This window comes from Gallus gallus, chromosome 3 (assembly GCF_016699485.2).
Source record: "Gallus gallus isolate bGalGal1 chromosome 3, bGalGal1.mat.broiler.GRCg7b, whole genome shotgun sequence".
Taxonomy (NCBI): domain Eukaryota; kingdom Metazoa; phylum Chordata; class Aves; order Galliformes; family Phasianidae; genus Gallus; species Gallus gallus.
In genome coordinates this window covers 26,699,998-26,719,085 of record NC_052534.1, presented here as the reverse complement: position 1 = coordinate 26,719,085, position 19,088 = coordinate 26,699,998, and the positions used below count along the sequence as shown (strand labels likewise).

The window sequence follows — 19,088 nt, the reverse complement described above, 5'->3', positions numbered from 1 at the left end:
CAGTTCTACTAATTTTAGAAGGTTTCTATTATAGGATTTAGTGCTGTAGCTGATTTAGGGGGGAGTAAAAGAAAAATTCCAACCATCAAATGAAGGAGATGGATTCAGTAATATCTGGCCAGCTTTCCTTAATACACTGAACTACATTGCTTTTATTTGGGTCTTTAAGATTACATTCATCCCCTTAAGATTCATCCTTTTTAATACCTGCTCCCATATTTTGTTAGAACCATTAAATCATTTTAGATGAAGTGCAAACCCCAAGTTTTAATTAACGAAAGATACTAAAGAGTCTATGTCACATTTTTATATGAACGCAGGTGTTAAATCATATGATATGGTAAAACTCCAGTGCTGGCCTTTACGTTCTGCCTCTCTACAACCATCTCACCAACTTGAGCTGGGCAGATTATTCTTCCTTACAGCTTAATCTGACATTTGCTATGCTATTCCCTCTTAAACCGCCGCTCTGCCCCAGCATTTCACTGGTGTACGAAGTGATCACAAAACATGTGACACATCACGAGGATGCTGGCAAGGTCAAAGAGAACGTTATTGGAAGAAGGTGGGGCCTGGGGTTGATATGATTAACTATGGCAATACACTATCTAGGAAACACAGTTTTGCAAGAGAATGGCTGTTTTCTTCCAGCTTACTGGTGGACAAACACCTTTCTTACTATGCAGAAAAGGTGCATTACCAGACTTCCTAATTCTGTCAGAACAGGCTGCACAGGGAGGTGGTGGAGCTCCATTCCTGGAGCTGTTCATGGAACGTGTAGATGTTATACTGAGGGACACGGGTTAGTAGGCACAGCGGTGATGAGTTGATAGTTGGACTAGATGACCTCAGTTGTCTTCTCTGACCCTAATGATTCTGATTCTATGCAGGAACAGCCTCAGAGAACTACATAAATGCATCAGACAGACTTTCTATGCCCTTCAGAAAGCCAAATAACAGTCTACACTTCTTTGCTTTCCCTTGTTTTCCACATCTCCATTTGCTTGCATGGTGCTCTTGCTGCTAAATGGCTAGGGAATTATTTGGAGCAAGAAGCTGTTGCTTGAAAGAGGAGATACACTCCAGTGCAAAAATGCATTTAATTTTATTGGAGGTTCATACACTGAAAGTGTTTCTAACCCACTTGAACAGAAAATTACTGAACTTTAGAAAAGACAATTATTCAAACAAGCTAGCATAGGGTCAAGGATCTCTTTAAAAACTAGTGCTTTTTTGGTTTATTAAGTCGGGATAAGGATGCTTACACACAGACCGTCCAAATGCCATTACAGCTTCGAGGTGGCAAGGCCAGAGTCCAGCACCACAATTTCAGCTTGCTTCAGCAAATGCCATTCTTCCTTTAAAAATGTACTCCTGCTCCTCATATAACATTGGTCTGGCAAAAGAAAAGCTCTCAACTGAAGTTTTATGTTACCATTTTATTTATGGAATAATAATTCTTTCTGCCATTATATAAGTGGCTGTCGCTTTTAGGCTACGATTCCCTGGTCTGCTAAGGAGGTTTGATTCCTGCAGGCCTCCTGAGACCCCAGCCTTTATTGCACCTCCAGTACATGCAAATTTGGATGGCTGCTCTGATCACCTCTTGCAGCATCCCTCATTGCCTTCCTTACTCATTTTGCTGTCACCTCTTATGAATGCCAATGACCACGTAAGACAGAGAAACAATATGTATTTATAAGACTCTTCATTAAATGCAATAAACTCCTCATTTCCCCAGTGGCATTTAATTCCCTACAGCTTTGCACCTCCCTGTCCATCCCCCTAGAGCCATGAGCCATGTGGCAGGTCCCCGCCATGTCCGCTCACTGTCCTGCTGCCAGCCTGAGCACAGCACAGCACCTCCTTGCCTGGGTTTCCCCGTGCAGACAATTGCTCCTGGGAAACTTGGGCAACAGTATTATTTGATGGGATGTCTACCATTCTATTAAAGCCCGTTTCAAATCAGACAGTATTTCCAAAAGCGTCCAATGTTATAAAAAGCCCAACTGCACTATTTTCTTCAGGAAAACAGGATAAAAAATAAAATAAAAATCCCACATTGAAAGCAAAGAAATGACAGTTTATGACAATTATTAAAAATAAAAATTGATAATATGGTAGTAACTATTAAAATAGCATTCCACCAAAAAAACTGATAAATAAGCGTATTGCAGGGGTTGGATCAGAGGCTGATGTCCTACTGGCTGGAAATATTCCTTCATTAGCCAGAAACTTTGTTTTGTTGCTATAGTTACTCTCACTACAAGCGGCCCTTACTAAGGCTGGAGGTATTTGTTACATAAAACCTCCACGCAACGACAGCCTTAAACTTCAGAAACTACCGGTCCTGCTTCAATCTCTATTCAAAGACCAAACTCGACATGCTTTAATGATGATTACTGTGTACTCTGGAGAAGCAGTTTAATGGCACTATTAAAGTGCTGCAAGCATAAGCAGCATTGTTCACAATGCATACCGAAGCCACTGTCAGTGCCAGAAGGAATTTAGAGGGACCATGCACAGAACAAGACACACAGTGACTTCCTCCCCAGCCAATTATGCTGTTAGCAGCAGCTGTCATGTACAAGAGAAAGTGGCAATAAAGTTTAATAACATTTGTTGAGAGGCCTTTGAATTTCATGGAAAAAATGCATGTAATGTACTTTGAAGAGCAGTTGGTAGGAAAGGCACATACTGCAGCAGTGCAATTTTGGTTTTGCCACTTTTTGTTTTTTGTTTGTTTTTTTTTAACCAGCACAGTTTGATAAAGTTTAATTTCAGTAAGAAAAATATATGCTCTCTCCCTTGGCCTTTAATATATTCTAGTTTCACATTTTGTTGTTTTTCTTCTGGGGAATATTTTCAGCCAAACTGCTATTATGTATAATATTGGAAAAGCGGCTTATAAGATCCCCAGTGGAAACAGAGATGACAAGTCCTCACTTCCTAAGGTAGTCAGCAGATGCTCACACTCAGCTACTACGTTCCAGTCAGACTCAGGCCATCTACACTATTCTCAGGTGTATTTTTTCCCCTACTTGGGTAGGGCATATCAGCTTTGCCAGAGTGGCTTTCTTTCTCCTTCACTTTAAATCTAGACACTGTGCTATTTATTAAAAAGCCATCAGTCCAAACAGATCCTGCTTGCAAGCAAAGATAAGAACTTACAAGTGCTGAGGACAGAAAATACAGTCCTGTTTGTATACTTGTTTTCCCGTAGTAAGCATCTCTCTCAGGTTGGGGCAAAGCCAATCACTAGTCATTTTTCTACTACAGTGCTGATGCAGGGCTATTTAGTTAACTTCTGCAATGACAGATACAGCCATGTATGCTCCAAAGCTTAAGCTTCAAGCAACTCAAAAGTTACAGAAGGCTGGAAGGTTATATTTCTCCTGATTTTCCTTTTCCTTCCTCCCTCACTGCTGACATGCTGTACTATTCTTAGAGTGCAGAAATCAGCGGTGCTAATTTCAGAGTTCACACATCAGAGGAAACACTCAGAATTTATTCATTCACTTGTGAGAATCTGTATATGGTTTTGTCCTTAATGATACAGAAACACTTTTTTTTTTTTCCTCATTCACAGCATCATTTGCAACCCATCTTACAGCTTATTACAGCCCTGTAAGTGCTGAAGAGCACATCTGCCCTACCCAGTAAGAAACATGGTTTCCTTGAGGTGCTGTTTGGATACAGAACTGCTTCACTAGTTCTCCCCTGTAATAACAGTGCTCAGAGTGACACCTAAAACCATGATTTCTGTCTCTCCCACATCTTGCAGCTAATCCCAGGCTAATGGTGTAGCCCATGCAGGCAGATAATGAGTACCTGCTGGAATACATAATTTGTGTATACTACTTCTACCTTTTCCTGGTACTGCAACTTTACAATGCCTCCTTGCTCTACTGAGTTAGAGAAAAAGAAACAAATTATTGTTCAGCTACAATGCTGCTTACATCAAGAATTCCCAGATTCACAGCACATACTGCTGTGCTTGTAAAATGAGACACCAGCTCATGTGCACAGATCAACTACATAGCGTAAGAATTGAGTATTGCTGCATCTAAAATGTAGTTTCTACTATCGAAACTTTGCAGGAGAAAATCATCCAGTATGAAGGCTGAAAAGGGTGCATATATTGACCCCTCCCCTCCTTCTTTTCTCAAGTGGACTTAAAAATGAAACCCTTTTCCAGTTGGCATTTCCAAACTGACAATGTACAGCCTCTTGACATTGTTTATACCCTTGGCAACAAAGGAGATTCCAAACACTTCCATCTGCTTTAGCACTAGAGGAACAGCAGAATGTACCATCTAATTTAGTTACAGACCTTTTCCTGACTGAAAGGTAATTCAGTACATGTATCCTGACTCCAACGTGCCGTTTTATGTGAATGACTCCTGATGCAAAAACAAACCAACCCACCCTCTCCAAGCAATAAACTCCCCATATAGGAGTGCACAGCTCTGAACAAGCCTCTCCACACAATGGAGCCACACAGCTCTGGAAAGCAGAGGGAGTGTGATCATTCTCCATCACAGAAACACCTCCTCCTGAAGGTATAGGAAAAGAACAGATTAAAGCCCTCCTACACTGATCAAAGGTCCCCCCCAGGAGTGAGATCAGCACAGCTGGTTGGCAGTGGCACAAACCTTCTCAAGTGAACACTGTCCCCACTCACCAGTGGTTTCCCGAGGTGGCTTTATTTTGTTTTAACACAAGACATACCATAGAATCATAGAATAACCTGAGTTGGAAGGAACCCACAAAGATCATCAAGTCCAACCCCTGGCTCCACACAGCATCACCCAACACCCACACCCCATGTCAGAGAGTGCTGTTCAACTGTTCCTTTAACTCCGGCAGCAGAGGGCTGTGCCCACTACCCTGGACAGCCTGTTCCATGCCCATCACCCTCTGGTGCAGACCCTGTCCCTAACCCCCACCCAACCCTCCCCTGGCACAGCTCCACGCTGTCCCCTCGGGCCCTGTTGCTGTCAGAGACAGCAGAGCTCAGCGCTGCCCCTCTGCACCCTGTGAGGAACTGCAGCCGCCATGACGCCTCCCCTCAGCTCCTCTGCTCCGGGCTGAGCAAACCCACGGATTTCAGCCCCTCCTCATTCATCTTGCCCTATAAGCCGTTCACATCTTTGTAATCCTTCTGTGGAGACTCACTAATAGTGTTATGCTCTTATACTGTGGGGCCCAAAACTGCACACAGTGCTTGAGGTGAGGCTGAAAAGAGTGGGAGTGTTTGCAAGGAGCTTTAAGCCTTGGGCACTTCTCTGTGCACTAGAACATATTTGGTTTGTGTTACCCAGGAGAACCTCCAGCATTTTTCTCTTGTCTGCTAACTTGCCCTGGTTACCACTGACTGCTATGCTCATCTATCTTGCAGTCGTTCTCAATGTTTAGTCAAAGAGATGCTAAGAGCAGCCTACCGGCTCCACAAGACTCAAGGCTGCAAGAGCAAACAGCTGGGCAGATGGCCCTAATAGGCCCATGTCCCCACAATGGCTCTCTGCCAGCAGTGCCCCAAGGAGCTGGGCTGCAGATCCTCATGGGAAGTAGCTCCAGCAGCACAGATATCCACCATGCAACTGGTACTCCCTTGCACACAACAACTGTTTTTAAGAGGGTCTTGCAACTGGTGCACATCTCTTTTGCAGCATAATTTGGCAGGAAGCACCCTTCTTGTGGGTCAGGGCACCAGGCACACATGGCTGGAGGTGGGCAGAGGGAACCTTTTCCTCTCAAGTGACATTTTTGTCACCCAGTGTCAGAGCAACCTCTCCAAACACTTCCTCTGCAAATACTCCAGGGAGGGTTTAACGAGGCTCACTAACCTTAAAAGACAATCCCAGCATATATATCCTAACAATTTTGTTTCACCTTGAGTTACATCATTTCTACTTCACTGCTTTTCCCACTTAAATTTATTCAGCCAAACAATTTTTTTTTTCTGTTCCATGCACCAGTACAGCAAATATCTAATTCTTGAACAGGACAGAACAACTGTTTGGGTAAATTCACATGGTGAGAGGCATGGCTTCCTCCTTTAGCTCCCTTGCCTGCCTGTGGAAGGATCAACTGGCTGTCTCTTCTGTTCATCATATCATAGAATCACAGAATCACCAAGGTTGGAAAAGACCCACAGGATCATCCAGTCCAACCATTTGTTCGCCCTTCACCAATGGTTCTCACTAAACCATGTCCCTCAACACAACATTCAAACGCTCTTTGAACACCACCAGGCTCGGTGACTCCACCACCTCTCTGGGCAGCCCATTCCAGTGCCTGACCACCCTTTCAGAGAAGCAGTATTTCCTAACATCCAGCCTGAACCTTCCTGGCGCAGCTTGAAGCCATTCCCTCTAGGCCTATCACTAGTCACCCGGGAGAAGAGGCTGACCCTCAGGACCCTCAGCTCACTACAACCTCCCTTCAGGTAGTTAGAGAGAGCAATAAGGTCTCCCCTGAGCCTCCTCTTCTCTAGACTGAGCAATCCCAGCTCCTTCAGCCACTCCTCATAAGGCTTGTGCTCCAGACCCCTCACCAGCTTTGTTGCCCTCCTCTGGACACGCTCCAGGGCCTTGAATATGCATTGCAGTGGCACGCTATATTCTCAGCTGGGATCAGAAGCACTGTGCAGTATGCTCTACCAACACCTGAAAGACAGCACCTTTGTTCTGAGAAAATGCAAGAAAAACTACCAAATAACTTCAAATCATTGCAAGTGTTCAGATGGCCATATTCCAGAGGAAAAAAGATACCCAGGAGTCCTTTCACTATGAATTTAAGTGCAACTGCTTACTGCTATGATCCTCATTTGAGGTGCTACTTACCAGCCTCCTTCCACTTCTCCAGCTGGCAGACATACGGAGTAGAGGTCATTGCATTCATTTCTTAGCCTGTTAGACTTACAGTGGTTCATATTTCCAAGAGAAAATATGTAGCAAGAACTCTGCTAATGATAATGACGCTGGATTAGATCACGTAGCTCTCCATCCTCGTATTTGCCCTTCCTCCAAAAATATGGCCATAAGGCAAATTCACTCCTGAACTACATCCATAATAGAAAACTTCAAGCTAAGGTACAAATGAATAAGGCAAACATTAAAATGACTCACGTTATCTGTTGGTTTGGGGTGGCTTTTTTTTGTAAAATGTTTGCATACTGAGGAATATGTCTGTACGTTTTTATTTTGAAAGGCATGATGGTAATGCAGAACTTCTACGCTGCAGTCTCTCTCTCCGTTATAGTGTCTCCATTCATTGCTTTCTTTACAAAAGAAGACTAAAATATTAGTCAACATTTGTGTTACTTAATATTGAATAATATGTCTGTGTCTGCTTACATCCTGGGTTCTGCAGATGACACTGGGAACAGAAGCAGACTTACCACTAAAGAAGCAATGATTACCAGTGACTCTGAGAGAGTGAGGAGCAAGGGCTTTCTCTGTTTTCAGATGACAAAAAACATTCGTGACTGAAAAACTGCTATGCTTAGTTTCTGTTCCCCGATCAGTTCTTTGGAAAGTCTAAATACTTTTCCTTCCTTCTTCTTTTCATAGAAAATAATACAAATCAATCTCTTTTGTGCTTTTCTCATTAGATAAACACTCCTAGGAGCTTACAATAGGAATCACTCAAGGCTGGAATTTCCAGCTGGATATGAAAAAAAAAAACCCTTTCATTGAGTGATCAGAGCACAATACTCATCTGTAGGAAAACACAGCCCGACTGCATTGCAAACTTCTTGGAAAGTCATTCACCACACCAAAGAGCAATTTGCTAAGTATGACACCCATGCCTTTATTTATTTGAGCACCTGTGCTTTCCAGCAACAGTCATTCTCAGCGAACACTAATAAAGGTAATGTTCTTTGTTCCGAAAAATAAATTCTAACCTAAAAATGAGACTCCTGCTCACCCTTCCATTTTCAAAGGTTTCAGTAAAAACAGAACTGTCCAGTAAGACAAAGAAAACCAACATCTCTTCCAGTATATTGTTGATGATTGGCTTCTGGGAACCTCAAGAAGCACTTTCAGATTACCAGATCTGTATGTTTGACAACATACTTTCGTTTGCCTTTTCCTTCACCTTCACCAGATACACAAAGATGAAAAAAAGCCAAGCAAGGGCATCTTGCTCTCTCCTTCATATCTATAATTGAACAGCCTCAAAAGTATTCAGTTCAGAAAGGCTGTCATTGTGGTGTCAGCAGAACCTGATATCTGAAGCTGCTAGTAAATGATGGCATCCTATGCAGCCTCCCCATGTAGCCTGGCAGCAGGTAAAGTCCGGAGCTGGGCTTCCTGTGCAGTCATTACCATCCTCCCCTGTTTCTCTGTTTGATTTCCAAGCAGCAAGAATGCCTCAGGTCCTTATTCTGGTCTCCATTACCCAGCTCTACCGCTGGGATTCACAAAAGTGCCTAGCAGAAACACAGTGATCCCAATAACCAAGCCCCTCCTCACCTTGGATAATCCACATGTGCACACTACAGACAAATTCCAGCCAGCAGAGTTCCTGGTGGCAACCTCACTCACTGCTAATCAACACACACATGCTATTTTTCAATACACGCTGGCAGGGCTCCTAAACACTTCCTTTGAATATAAAGCAGACAGGGCTCCTAAACGCTTCCTTTGAATATAAAGCAGAACACCCTACAGCCATTGGAAAGAAAATGACATGTAGCAGGGAGAAAAGCGTGTGGGGGCAGGAACTGATAGGGCAGAATATACAGTGCACTGAAGTGAGCCAGCAGGAACTGAAAAATATCCATCTCCCTATTCAGATAGGGAACTAATGGAAAGAAATTAATTGTGAATAGATGAATACAGAACTGACATTTTGCTCTTTCAAAAAGCAGCTGTGCTGAATGGTCAAAATTTATTCTGTTAAGGCCCGACCCTTCAAAGAAGCACAAATTTTAAGATCCATGATTAAGTTTGCCAGTTGTTACTATCACAAAGTGGTTTAAAGGTTTCATTTTCCTCTGGCTTATCAGTAGTCACTAAGCCTTAAACAAAATGTTAAGAACAACAAGCAAACAGCAGGAATCAATGGGGAAGCCCACAAAATCTGAGCTTGAAATCTAAAACACAAAGTTAGAGACATTTCCTTATGGAATTTCCTGCTTTTACACAAATAAATCACTCTCAAGTACAGTAGTACCTTGAGGATGCTGTCTCTAATCATGTTCCCGCATTCTGAAAGTGATGCCTATGTATCTGCAGAACTTGCATTACTTCTCCAGTGCCAAAAGCAGTATTTGGAAGCCCTGTTGCTCTCTCCAGAGATCTTAAATGAACCGCAACAGTAATCATTTACTCAGGTGGAAGGAAAAAAAAAAAAAGGCTATAAGAAATCTTTTTTCTTTCTTTTTTTCCTCCAAAGGAAAGACTCAAACTGCTGCTTTTAACATTGGAAAACAGCATGGCTCCTTCCTTTCATACTCTACCAAGAAAGCAAGTCTGCAGTAGGTTTCTACTCCAAGCTCTGTCAAATGCCTTTTATTAGTTACCTGAAACCTGTACTGTGTGGGCTTGGAAGTAACCCCAGATATCACTGAAGAATCTCCATAAAACTGTAAAATGAATTGAGATATACACTAACACACGGCTGAGATATACACTAACACACGGCATACATAGACACAAACCAGATGGGGATATTTATTCCCACTACATTAAATTGGCAGATAGAAGACAATCATGCTCATCTACTGAACTTTTGTCTTAGATCAGATTGTCATCCTTAGAAAAGGGTGCATATATTTCTTTAAAATCCACCACAAGTGGAATCTGACCTTGGATAACAAAGAAGTGCTTTCTGTTTCCTTCTCATCCAGGAAAAGAAAATTATCCAGGGCAAAAATCAAACCCAAACAAGCTAAAAGTGTGGAAATAAATCCAAAATAGAAAAACAACAACAACAACAACAAAAACCAAACAAAAAAACAACACCTGGATTCCTAGTTCTAAAACAGCTTTAAGTATTTGTGTCATCACGAATAAGAGCCAGGAGACTAGCTTAAAGATTTTCTTTCATATATTTGGCATACAAATGTTGAGTATCATTCCCAGTTCCCCAGAGTACAGTAATGATTATTGCAATATTTCATTTGGTTTTTTTTTTTTTAATGTTAATTTTATTAAAACAAAACCAGAACCTAACAAGCCAACAAAAGCAAATGTTAGTGGTTAGTACAGCAAAAACTCAACGCAAAACAACCCTCTGTTATATCTCCTTCTTGTTCAAGTGAATCATAGATGCCTAAAATGTTTTGTATTCTCATAGTAGAGATCGGTCACATCGTGCCAAGTACATATTCCTTTCTTTTTATTACTACTCTGTACTGTCACCTAAGGCATCAATACAGAGATAAAAACATTTATGGGTCACTCTCATGAACCACGGTGCAAACACACCACTACAAGAAGTCAACTTACAAAGCTCCACCCTCAGGAGTTTTGAATATTCTAAGACTTGCGTAACATGATTAGATGCTACAGAAAAATATGAATTTATTGCTGCTTTAGATCCTCAGGCCTTGCGCCCTTGAGAAGTTCAGAATACAATACAATATTCTGAGAATTTTAACAAGCTGTTTTTATCACCATGACTGCACACAAGATGTACCAGGCTTCATTGCCTCTTGCATAATGATGAGCTGGAGTCATATAAACATGATGATCTGATTCTCTAAAGCCACACTTCGAAAGCTAAGTGAGGCCACCACAACTTCAGGAGAAAAGTGGTAAAACAGCACAGATAGTTGAGAAGGGGCTATATCTATGCTGACATAAAAACTGAAATACTGACTAGGTATAACACCAGGGTTTGCAAACCAGCAACTTAGGGACAATTGACTCCTTATTCTCCATGAAGATTAAAGGCAAAGAGACAGTTCTAATTTATGGTTTGTCAACAATACGTAGTACTCCACAAGTGCCCCTAAGGATGTTGCCCAAAGCAAGCATGAATTGTTTATTTTCAACATTAATTACGCAGCCTTAGAAGTAATAGAAAAACTGCAGATGACACATTAATAATGCATTTGAGATCTTGATTATATGTTGTTGGTTTTGTCTGTTTGTTCTGCAGTGAGCAGAAGCACCTGGTCAATGACATCACTTATATATCACATAACTGCTCTCTCAACAGTAAGTCTGCAACAGACCATGACAGATAAATCTTGCCAGAAGACCACTTAAAATCTAGAAGGCTGTATTTCGAAGGCTGACCATAACAAATACCTCCTCCAAAACAACAGCAAAAAAATGCTTTCTGCTAAAACACCATCACCAGAAATTCTCCAGGCAAAATTTACTTCATTTTATTGGTAGTATCCAGGATACATATTTAATATCTCTTGCCTTCTGAATGTTTTGCACTACACTTACAGTAATTGCTTCTGTAGTATCAAGTACCTTGACAGAACAAAAGCATTTGCAATTGACAGCTGTACTGCTCTCAAACCGCAACCCACCTGCCTCTTTTTGCCTAATTCTGTGTTATTTCTCTTTACAGCGAGTTTTGAGACTCTGTAAGCACAACAGTGACTTACAGCTTAAGAAGAAAAGGTATATTAAAGGCTATTCATTTAAAAGCATTACAACTCAGGAATCAGATGTACAAATGCTATGAAGATGGGATCATTTAACAAAACATGCCCTGTCACACTGGGCAGTGACTAGAAATTGCTGGAAGCTATGTCATAAGATTGTAGAGTAGAGTGCCAAGTAGGAGGGCAAAAGCAAGCCAGCAAACAACAGAAAAGGTTCTGATAAGCAGTCTAGGAGCCATTGCAGAGCAATAGAGTATCAGTATAACTGATAGCCTATTTCCAGCTTTCTAACAATTATTTTGTTTTCCAGTGCTGGGAGCTAACAAAATAGAGTTAAAAGATGACCAAAGAACAAAACAGTCTCTGGAAGAGTGGGAGAGTCAGAATGATAAAACCAATTTTACATGAGCAGAACAGGCAGGACAAAGTATTGCTATCTGAAGATTAAAAAAAAAACCCATGCCATCCCGTCTTTGTGGTAGCTTCTGCAGGCTGTCAGACCCATGAGACTTCTGCACAGAACATTTTGTGAGATGTGAATACAGGCTTTAAAAATGGAAATCCTTTCTTTCTAAATAAACAATGCTTTATTTTAAGTAGATCATCCGAGGGATGTGAGGGATGCTCACTAACATTATTTCTTCCAGGTAGAAGATCAATCCTCAAGACAAGCCTGGGGAAGTAACCTCAGCTGATCCCATGTGAAACACTGACCTTTGGGTTGGAAAATAATCAAAGAAATTCATCTTAAGAAAGGCTTATAATTATCAGCATCGTTGACCTACATGGGAAATACCTGAAGCTAGCAGGATTCTTTCCTCCTAAACATGCTTGATATTGTGGTGGAATTGCATTCGCTGACTTATTTTAAAAGCATACCAACATCAGCAGGATATAAAAACATAAGGCTTTCCCCTAGACACTCTGCTTCTGTAAGAGTCAGCCATTTTTCAGGAGATATCTCCCACATAAAGACTGCTATTATCTCTATCGGTTTCAGCCATGGTAACCATGACATACATAGCAGTGTATGTATTTTGGTTCACCCCACCTCGCAATGTTTCCAACCTAGGTAGCTCTCATTCTTCCTCTATCTAGTCTTCCTCTGTCTTGCTTGAAGATACACTCAAATGCTCAAATTCAGTCATTTGCTGACTGTAATGTAATGCACTTGTTACAACACATAGTTTTTCATACATTAGTGCTCTTCCTAAGTACATTTTTCTTGTAGTGCTTTTGGATATTCAGCTGTTCTTTAACATTCTGCTCCAATGGCTAGATCCAAAACATTCAATTCACCCCTCCCTGTTCTCAGGGTCGCCTTTGTATCTCTGCTCACCATACACCACACAGAGCACTGAACTGTCAAGTAAATGTGTAGGTTTAAGCACTTCAACAAGGGGCACTTCTAGACACATTTGGGTCAGTCTTATGGGGCTCACACCAAAGGATGTTTCATGTGAGCTTAGCAAGGCAGCGTAGAAAACTACTCTAACCAACTGTGTGATTCTGAATTACTATTTCTTTAAAATACATATGAAACAACTCAATGCAAAACAAACAAACAAAAAAACACCAACAGAAAAAACAGGAGCAAACTCATCTTAATTATATACAGCAAGAGACCAAGGAAACAGTAGATGTTTGCAGTTTAGGCTGAGAACTTAATTTTTATGTGTTATTTTTATGTATTATTCTCTCTTTTGTTTAGGATATACATTCAGGTAATACTTTCATGTTTTGCTACATATAGTGCTCTAAGGTCCCTTAAAGCAGCTTTCATCTTCTTTTATTGGCATATTGGTACATGCAATCAAACTATGCTTCCAAAAAGAACTGTCATTAGTAAAGGAACCTTCAGGCACCAGATTACACAGTTGCCTGGCTCATATCAATGAGAACTGGGAAGGATATTCAACCACTTTTAAATATAGCTTTAAAATAATGCAGTAGAACTTGCCTGTACAATTTACATGAGGTAATCTGTAGTTATTTCATGCAGTAGCTCAACATACCACAATTTTCCTTCAAGGCAGTAAAATCTAGAGCTACATAATAGCATCAGGTCTCTCTCCCTACAAAGAAGTTTCACAAAGAGTAGAGCTCTCCTATCATAAGCTGTGCCTAAATCCTTTTTCAAAGACTGAAACAGTTGCAACACTTGGTCAAAACTGTATATTTATATTATTCTTTCTGCTTCCCCTTCCAATGGATTCCTGTCATTCTTTTTTAATTTTTATTTTTATAAATGCTTTTTTTTTTTTTTTTTTTTTTTCTCTTTCTTGCAACTCTAACATTCTTTATCTATCCTCTCACTCATCAGTTGGTGGGTGTAGAGAAAGAACCATAGAGACTGGCTACTCAGAGCAGCTGACGATGAAGCCAGCCCTGCTCCTGCACCCCAGCATATCTGTAAATGAGCCCCTCTGCCAGCTGTGTTACATAAAACACCACATGCAACATGCAAAAAGGGGTCTTTTCAAGACCCCTTTTTGCCCCTTTCAAGAGCACACGTTCTAGCAAGTCTGCATCTAGGACTAAGTATGAACCTGTGGTTTTCACTGCCACACTTCTCACAGAAACAAACCATTCTGCTATTCCTTGCAAGCTTTTTTCCATGAAGATGGGCACTGAGAAGAAGAGGAGATGTTATTTCCTGCTTTAGAGAAATCAGATTGCCAGACATCACAAAGCAACCTACCCAGCAGACCTTCAAGCTGACTCTGCACACCATATTTTCTTTGTTATGACCCCCCTCCTGAAACATATATTATGAGCGCTAGAGGAAGGATCCCAGACTTGATGTTCAGTTGCTTCATCTTACATGGCAAATATTCTGTTTATCATAGAACCGGTTTCTTCTTCCTCACCCATGACTGCCTTAGCTGTCTTTGAGTGTCCATAGTGGAAACAGTGGAAAATTCTTGCTCCAGGAAATCTCTGCTGGTTGAAACCTGGCTTTAGGCAGCCAGATCATCTTTTCAACTACATATTATTACAGTTTATGACATTTAACTGCTTTTTTTCCCCCAGTTGTGTTATTGCAGCAAATTGTGTCATATACGAAAATCAAAGCAATGGTCAATACATGAATACTGTTTTCTCTTTAACCAGGAAGTTCGCCAAATTACAAAACAATTTCTGATACAGACTAACATCATCATAGGTATCTCATACTCATTCCTCCACATGTGAAAAGTGACATACAGAAATGTACAGGGATGTATATGGGAGAAAATACCATCAGCACAACACCAGAATACAGACAGTAGAAAAGCAAGCAAACACAAGGATTAGTTATAAAGACCAGGAACACAAAAAACATTAAAAAAAATACACTGAGCCTCACAAATGTTAGCTTTACAGTACACCTACATGCAGAGTAACACACCAGTAGCACACCTGATTTAACAGGCTTCTGATGTACAACCAAGAAGAAAAGAGCTAGTTAGCAGACCTTTCCTAACTGGATGCATCACGTAAGAGAATGTGCAATAACTCTTACCTAAAGCTTTCTGGGTATTCAGCAACAGCCATGTTGATAACTTCCAGTGCATGCTGGTAGTGCTTCTGAGCTGAAAAGAGGAGGGCCAGTAGATGTAGCGAGTTCATGTCATCTTTGCACAGTTGTAGTGCTTCTTGAAGATGTTCTATAGCATCAGAAATCTGGAAGGAAATGGGGTAGACATAAAAAGAAAACATATTTCTCCTTCAGTCCTATCTCTTATTCCCAAAGCTAAGAGCAAATATAGTCATTAGGAATACTGAAGAAATCTTATTCAGACGTCTTATGAGGAAGAGTTCTACTGTCTGAACAGTCTGCCAAAATAAACAGGCTGCATTGTTTGAGAAAACCCACACATTCTAGCAAAAATTCTGCAGCATTACTATATTACTGCTTATAAGCAGCAGCAGCAGCAGTCCAGACCCAATCAATCCATGGTGCTTCTACACTGTAAGAATCCACTACAAAGGCCAAACTCTCAACTCCATTTTCTAGGATGGGCAGCTGCCTCTTCAGCAGTGTGACAGCATTACAGATCTTAGCTGCATTTTGTCTCTTTGTGATTTGGATCAAGCACATAAAAATTAAGTACGAGTACTTAAAGGTAAAAGAGGCAAGATTCAAAATGCGATCAGGAAAATAAATATCAGCTAGGTGAAGAGTAGTCCAGACAAATCAGTGGCATGTGATTTAGAATCAAGATCCCCTTGGCAGAAAACTTAACATCTAGAACGAATGCATTTATATCACAAGAACTTAGTGATCCAGTAACTTAATTTAAGCTATATATTCAAAAAGGAATTTTTTAGAAGATCTTTTTTCCTTTGGTTTCCAGTATGTTTTACACAGAGAATGTTCTTTAAGTTCCTCTAGTTTAGAAATTACTCTTAATTGCTTCTTTCCAGATCTGTGTTTGGCCCTGAAAGCTTGCAGCAAGCAAAACAGAACAATATAGGGATTTCTTTTCCTCCTCTCTTCCCCTTTTTCTCCTCAAGGAATACATAATGTGGTTCCTTCTTTCCTACTGTGAGAACTTCCCATCTTGCAAAGCTCTGCAGAGTTCTTCTGGCCTGGCATACCACCAATGGGGAATTCCCACCACCTCCACAGTTCACTCAGGTGAAGAGGTTGCACATAACAATGGAGAGCAGCCATTACACTGCCCACAGTTACAACAGTTTGTGGAACATCTAGATCCCAGAAATACTACTGAGAGACCAGTCCATATTGTGTTCATGCTAATGTCTAAATGACTTTCCACTCTTACTGTGCTTAAGCAAGCAAAAGTACTTAACTACAGTAATTACTGGTGACTTCATGCAAGCCTGGAGATAAGTGATTGACTGATCCACACACGTAACCCCAACCTGGCATCTGGCCCTCTGCTGAGTGTCCTGGCATAGGTTCAGGTTTGGACATATGACTGAGTTCTCAGCTTTAATGAACTACCGTTTGTCATGTGTTATTATAGCCTACTGCAAAGCTAAAGTAAACATATTGACTGAAATCATCAATGTTCCTTCAGCAGCTTCCTGGGACGCTTTTTCATTACTGTGTAAAAACGCTGTCAATGACAAGAGAACTTGGATGCAGGACAACAGACGTGAGACTGCTATAGGTCCAGGTCTGCCAGTCTACGTTCAGGAGGTACACCAGAGATGTATAAATTTGGCTTGCTAAAATAAAGCTGCCATCAAGGCTTTTATTATCCCCGGGTCTAAAAACATTTCTCAGATTTTCGTTTCTCAACCTCAGACCTGCACAAGTGGTCATTAAGAAATGCTAAGTTTGGGGAGAAACAAGTTCATTAATCAAAACAAAACAAAACAAAAAAACAAAAAAAACCCACCAAAAAACAAACCAGAGGGGGCCTTGAGTAACCTGCTGTAGAGTTGCAGGGATTGGCAGGTTCTGGACATTAGTCATGCTCCTTGACCCCTAATTGTTTTAACTCGAGCCCCCCAAAAATCCTTAGCTCTGTAACACCATTAGTAGCCTACAGTTCTCCTGCTGCAGTGGACAACATGCATAAAAAAAGATACCCTTTAATAATTTCAGGATATTCTTTTCAACTACAGGAAGTGCTACACAAAATAACAACTTTCACCAGAATAGTCACAACAAAATTTGAACTGAACTTCTAGAACAATAAAAACAAGATATTTGGCAGCAGCAAAAACAAACTTATCTTGAAAAGTAGAGATCATTGATCTATTGAAGAAGCCAAAGCTTATTTATTTAAGTAACTATGTAATATGAGAAAGATGGAAGCTGGTAGCACAGATGGTGCTCTGAAACTCAGAGGTAGGCTGCCAGTTTAAATTCCCCACAAGTGCTACGCCTTAAAGTAATCCTATTTCAGCTGGACTGCAAGTCCAAGTGGGGCCAGCAATTAGACTATGCTACCCTTCTCTGATTTGTCTTTCTGTTAATAAATACACCACATCTATTCTGCATGGCACACAGGTACGTTCAGATCATGTCGATCAGGAAGCAAAAATACTGCAGTAAGCCAGAAATAGCATCCTGCAGCACTACCAGAATACCGTGGATCGTTTAGACTGCCCCTTATAATAGACTTTATTTTGGTAATGCTACATGCTTCCTTAAAAACATTTGGATGTTATAACCGTAGGTATAAAAAGGAAAAGTGTGAGTGTTTTTCTACCATTTCACAATGGTAGAATGCACCTACATATTCAGAGTGCTAAATCAAATAGGATCTCCTAAGTATTTTATTCAAATGAGTTTTCAGGCCTTACATTTTCATATCAGTTGTGAGTTGCAGTTAATTAACCACTAACACTATCCCTTTCCATCTGTCTTTATAGCACAAGGATTATAGAAAGGAGAAAGCTTCACTGACTGTCAAGAAGGTTTGCTCAAAACAGACTTGCTGCAGACCATCAGAAAGCAAGCATGAACAAATCTGTGAGCTATGTTATGTTACTTAATTCTTGCTGCAAGTTGTTTTTCATCACTGGAAAAATCAAGACTTCAACAGAAAAGCTGCATGTTCCTCTTCGGCAGAGAAGGTCCTATCAGGTCTGGGACAGAGAACCCCGTTAGCAGCCACTGAATGGAAACAGAGCTCCTCTCCTGAGGCAAAGAAAAGCTAACACACTTGCCTTCTTGAAACCAGAATAAAAACTGCAGAGAAAACAGCTGAAATGTTTTCTCTGGTATTCGCAACTCCTGTTTCTTATTTTCATATACTGGAAGGAGGGCAGTAGGTGTTTTCTGGATATTGCCACTTGAAACTTCAAGTCTGCTGGCAGCCCACAGATGAAATTGATAAGTGAGACCTCTAATTCTCAGCTGCTGGTCCCGGCTGTCTTTGCCTTCCTATTTTCATGCAAAGAAAGGTCAAATCAAATATTAAAATGGTATGAAAACCCATGTGTTGTTTTTTATGTATCCAGTACTGATTTACATGGCATTTGAGGTCAAAAACAACGCCATCCCCAAAAGCAGAATGGAATCAGCACTTAAAATTAACAAGAGCTCTGACTCTCTGGAGTCATTTCCATAGAAACTGGCCTGCTAAAAAAACAAGGCAAGGCATTAAAATCAGTGAGCTTTAAAATCTTCAGGCTACCTTGTTTGTGCTGATCCAAACGCTGTTACCACAGAAACAGGAGAAGCAGCTGAACCAGCAGCCCAGAGCTGGGGGCCTGGCTTGTCTATTGGCCTGCCCAGTGGTCATCCAGACCTGTACTAGGAGATACCCACCTCAGCACCAGTTAATCTCAGTGTGATGGCACTGCCACATTAGGAGAAAATCTACGTGAGACTCTCTTCACAGAAGATGGAATTTTATTTTGCTGAAAAATTCACTTTAAAGTGCCTTGGGGCTGACCCAGACCCTCCGAGAATTGTTGGAGTCCTTCCAGTTACTCTGGTGTTCTTTAAGACAGAGTCATACCCACAACCATGAACGTCAAGCATAACTCCATCTTTCATCCTGGTTGATCAACATCAGGTTGATCCTGGTCTTCAGCA

General features: G+C 40.9%; 1 protein-coding gene across 7 annotated transcripts in view; it reads right to left on the bottom strand.

Annotated features, from left to right (window-relative positions):
* The window catches only part of TTC7A (tetratricopeptide repeat domain 7A), a 162,061-nt gene that overhangs the window by 71,421 nt on the left and 71,552 nt on the right, over positions 1 to 19,088 (bottom strand). For all 7 annotated transcript variants that reach the window (XM_015283703.4, NM_001396803.1, NM_001396804.1 and 4 more), the window contains one exon: positions 15,087 to 15,247. In XM_015283703.4, coding sequence (XP_015139189.1) covers positions 15,087 to 15,247 — 161 coding nt within the window. The remainder of the gene's footprint in view (positions 1 to 15,086; positions 15,248 to 19,088) is intronic.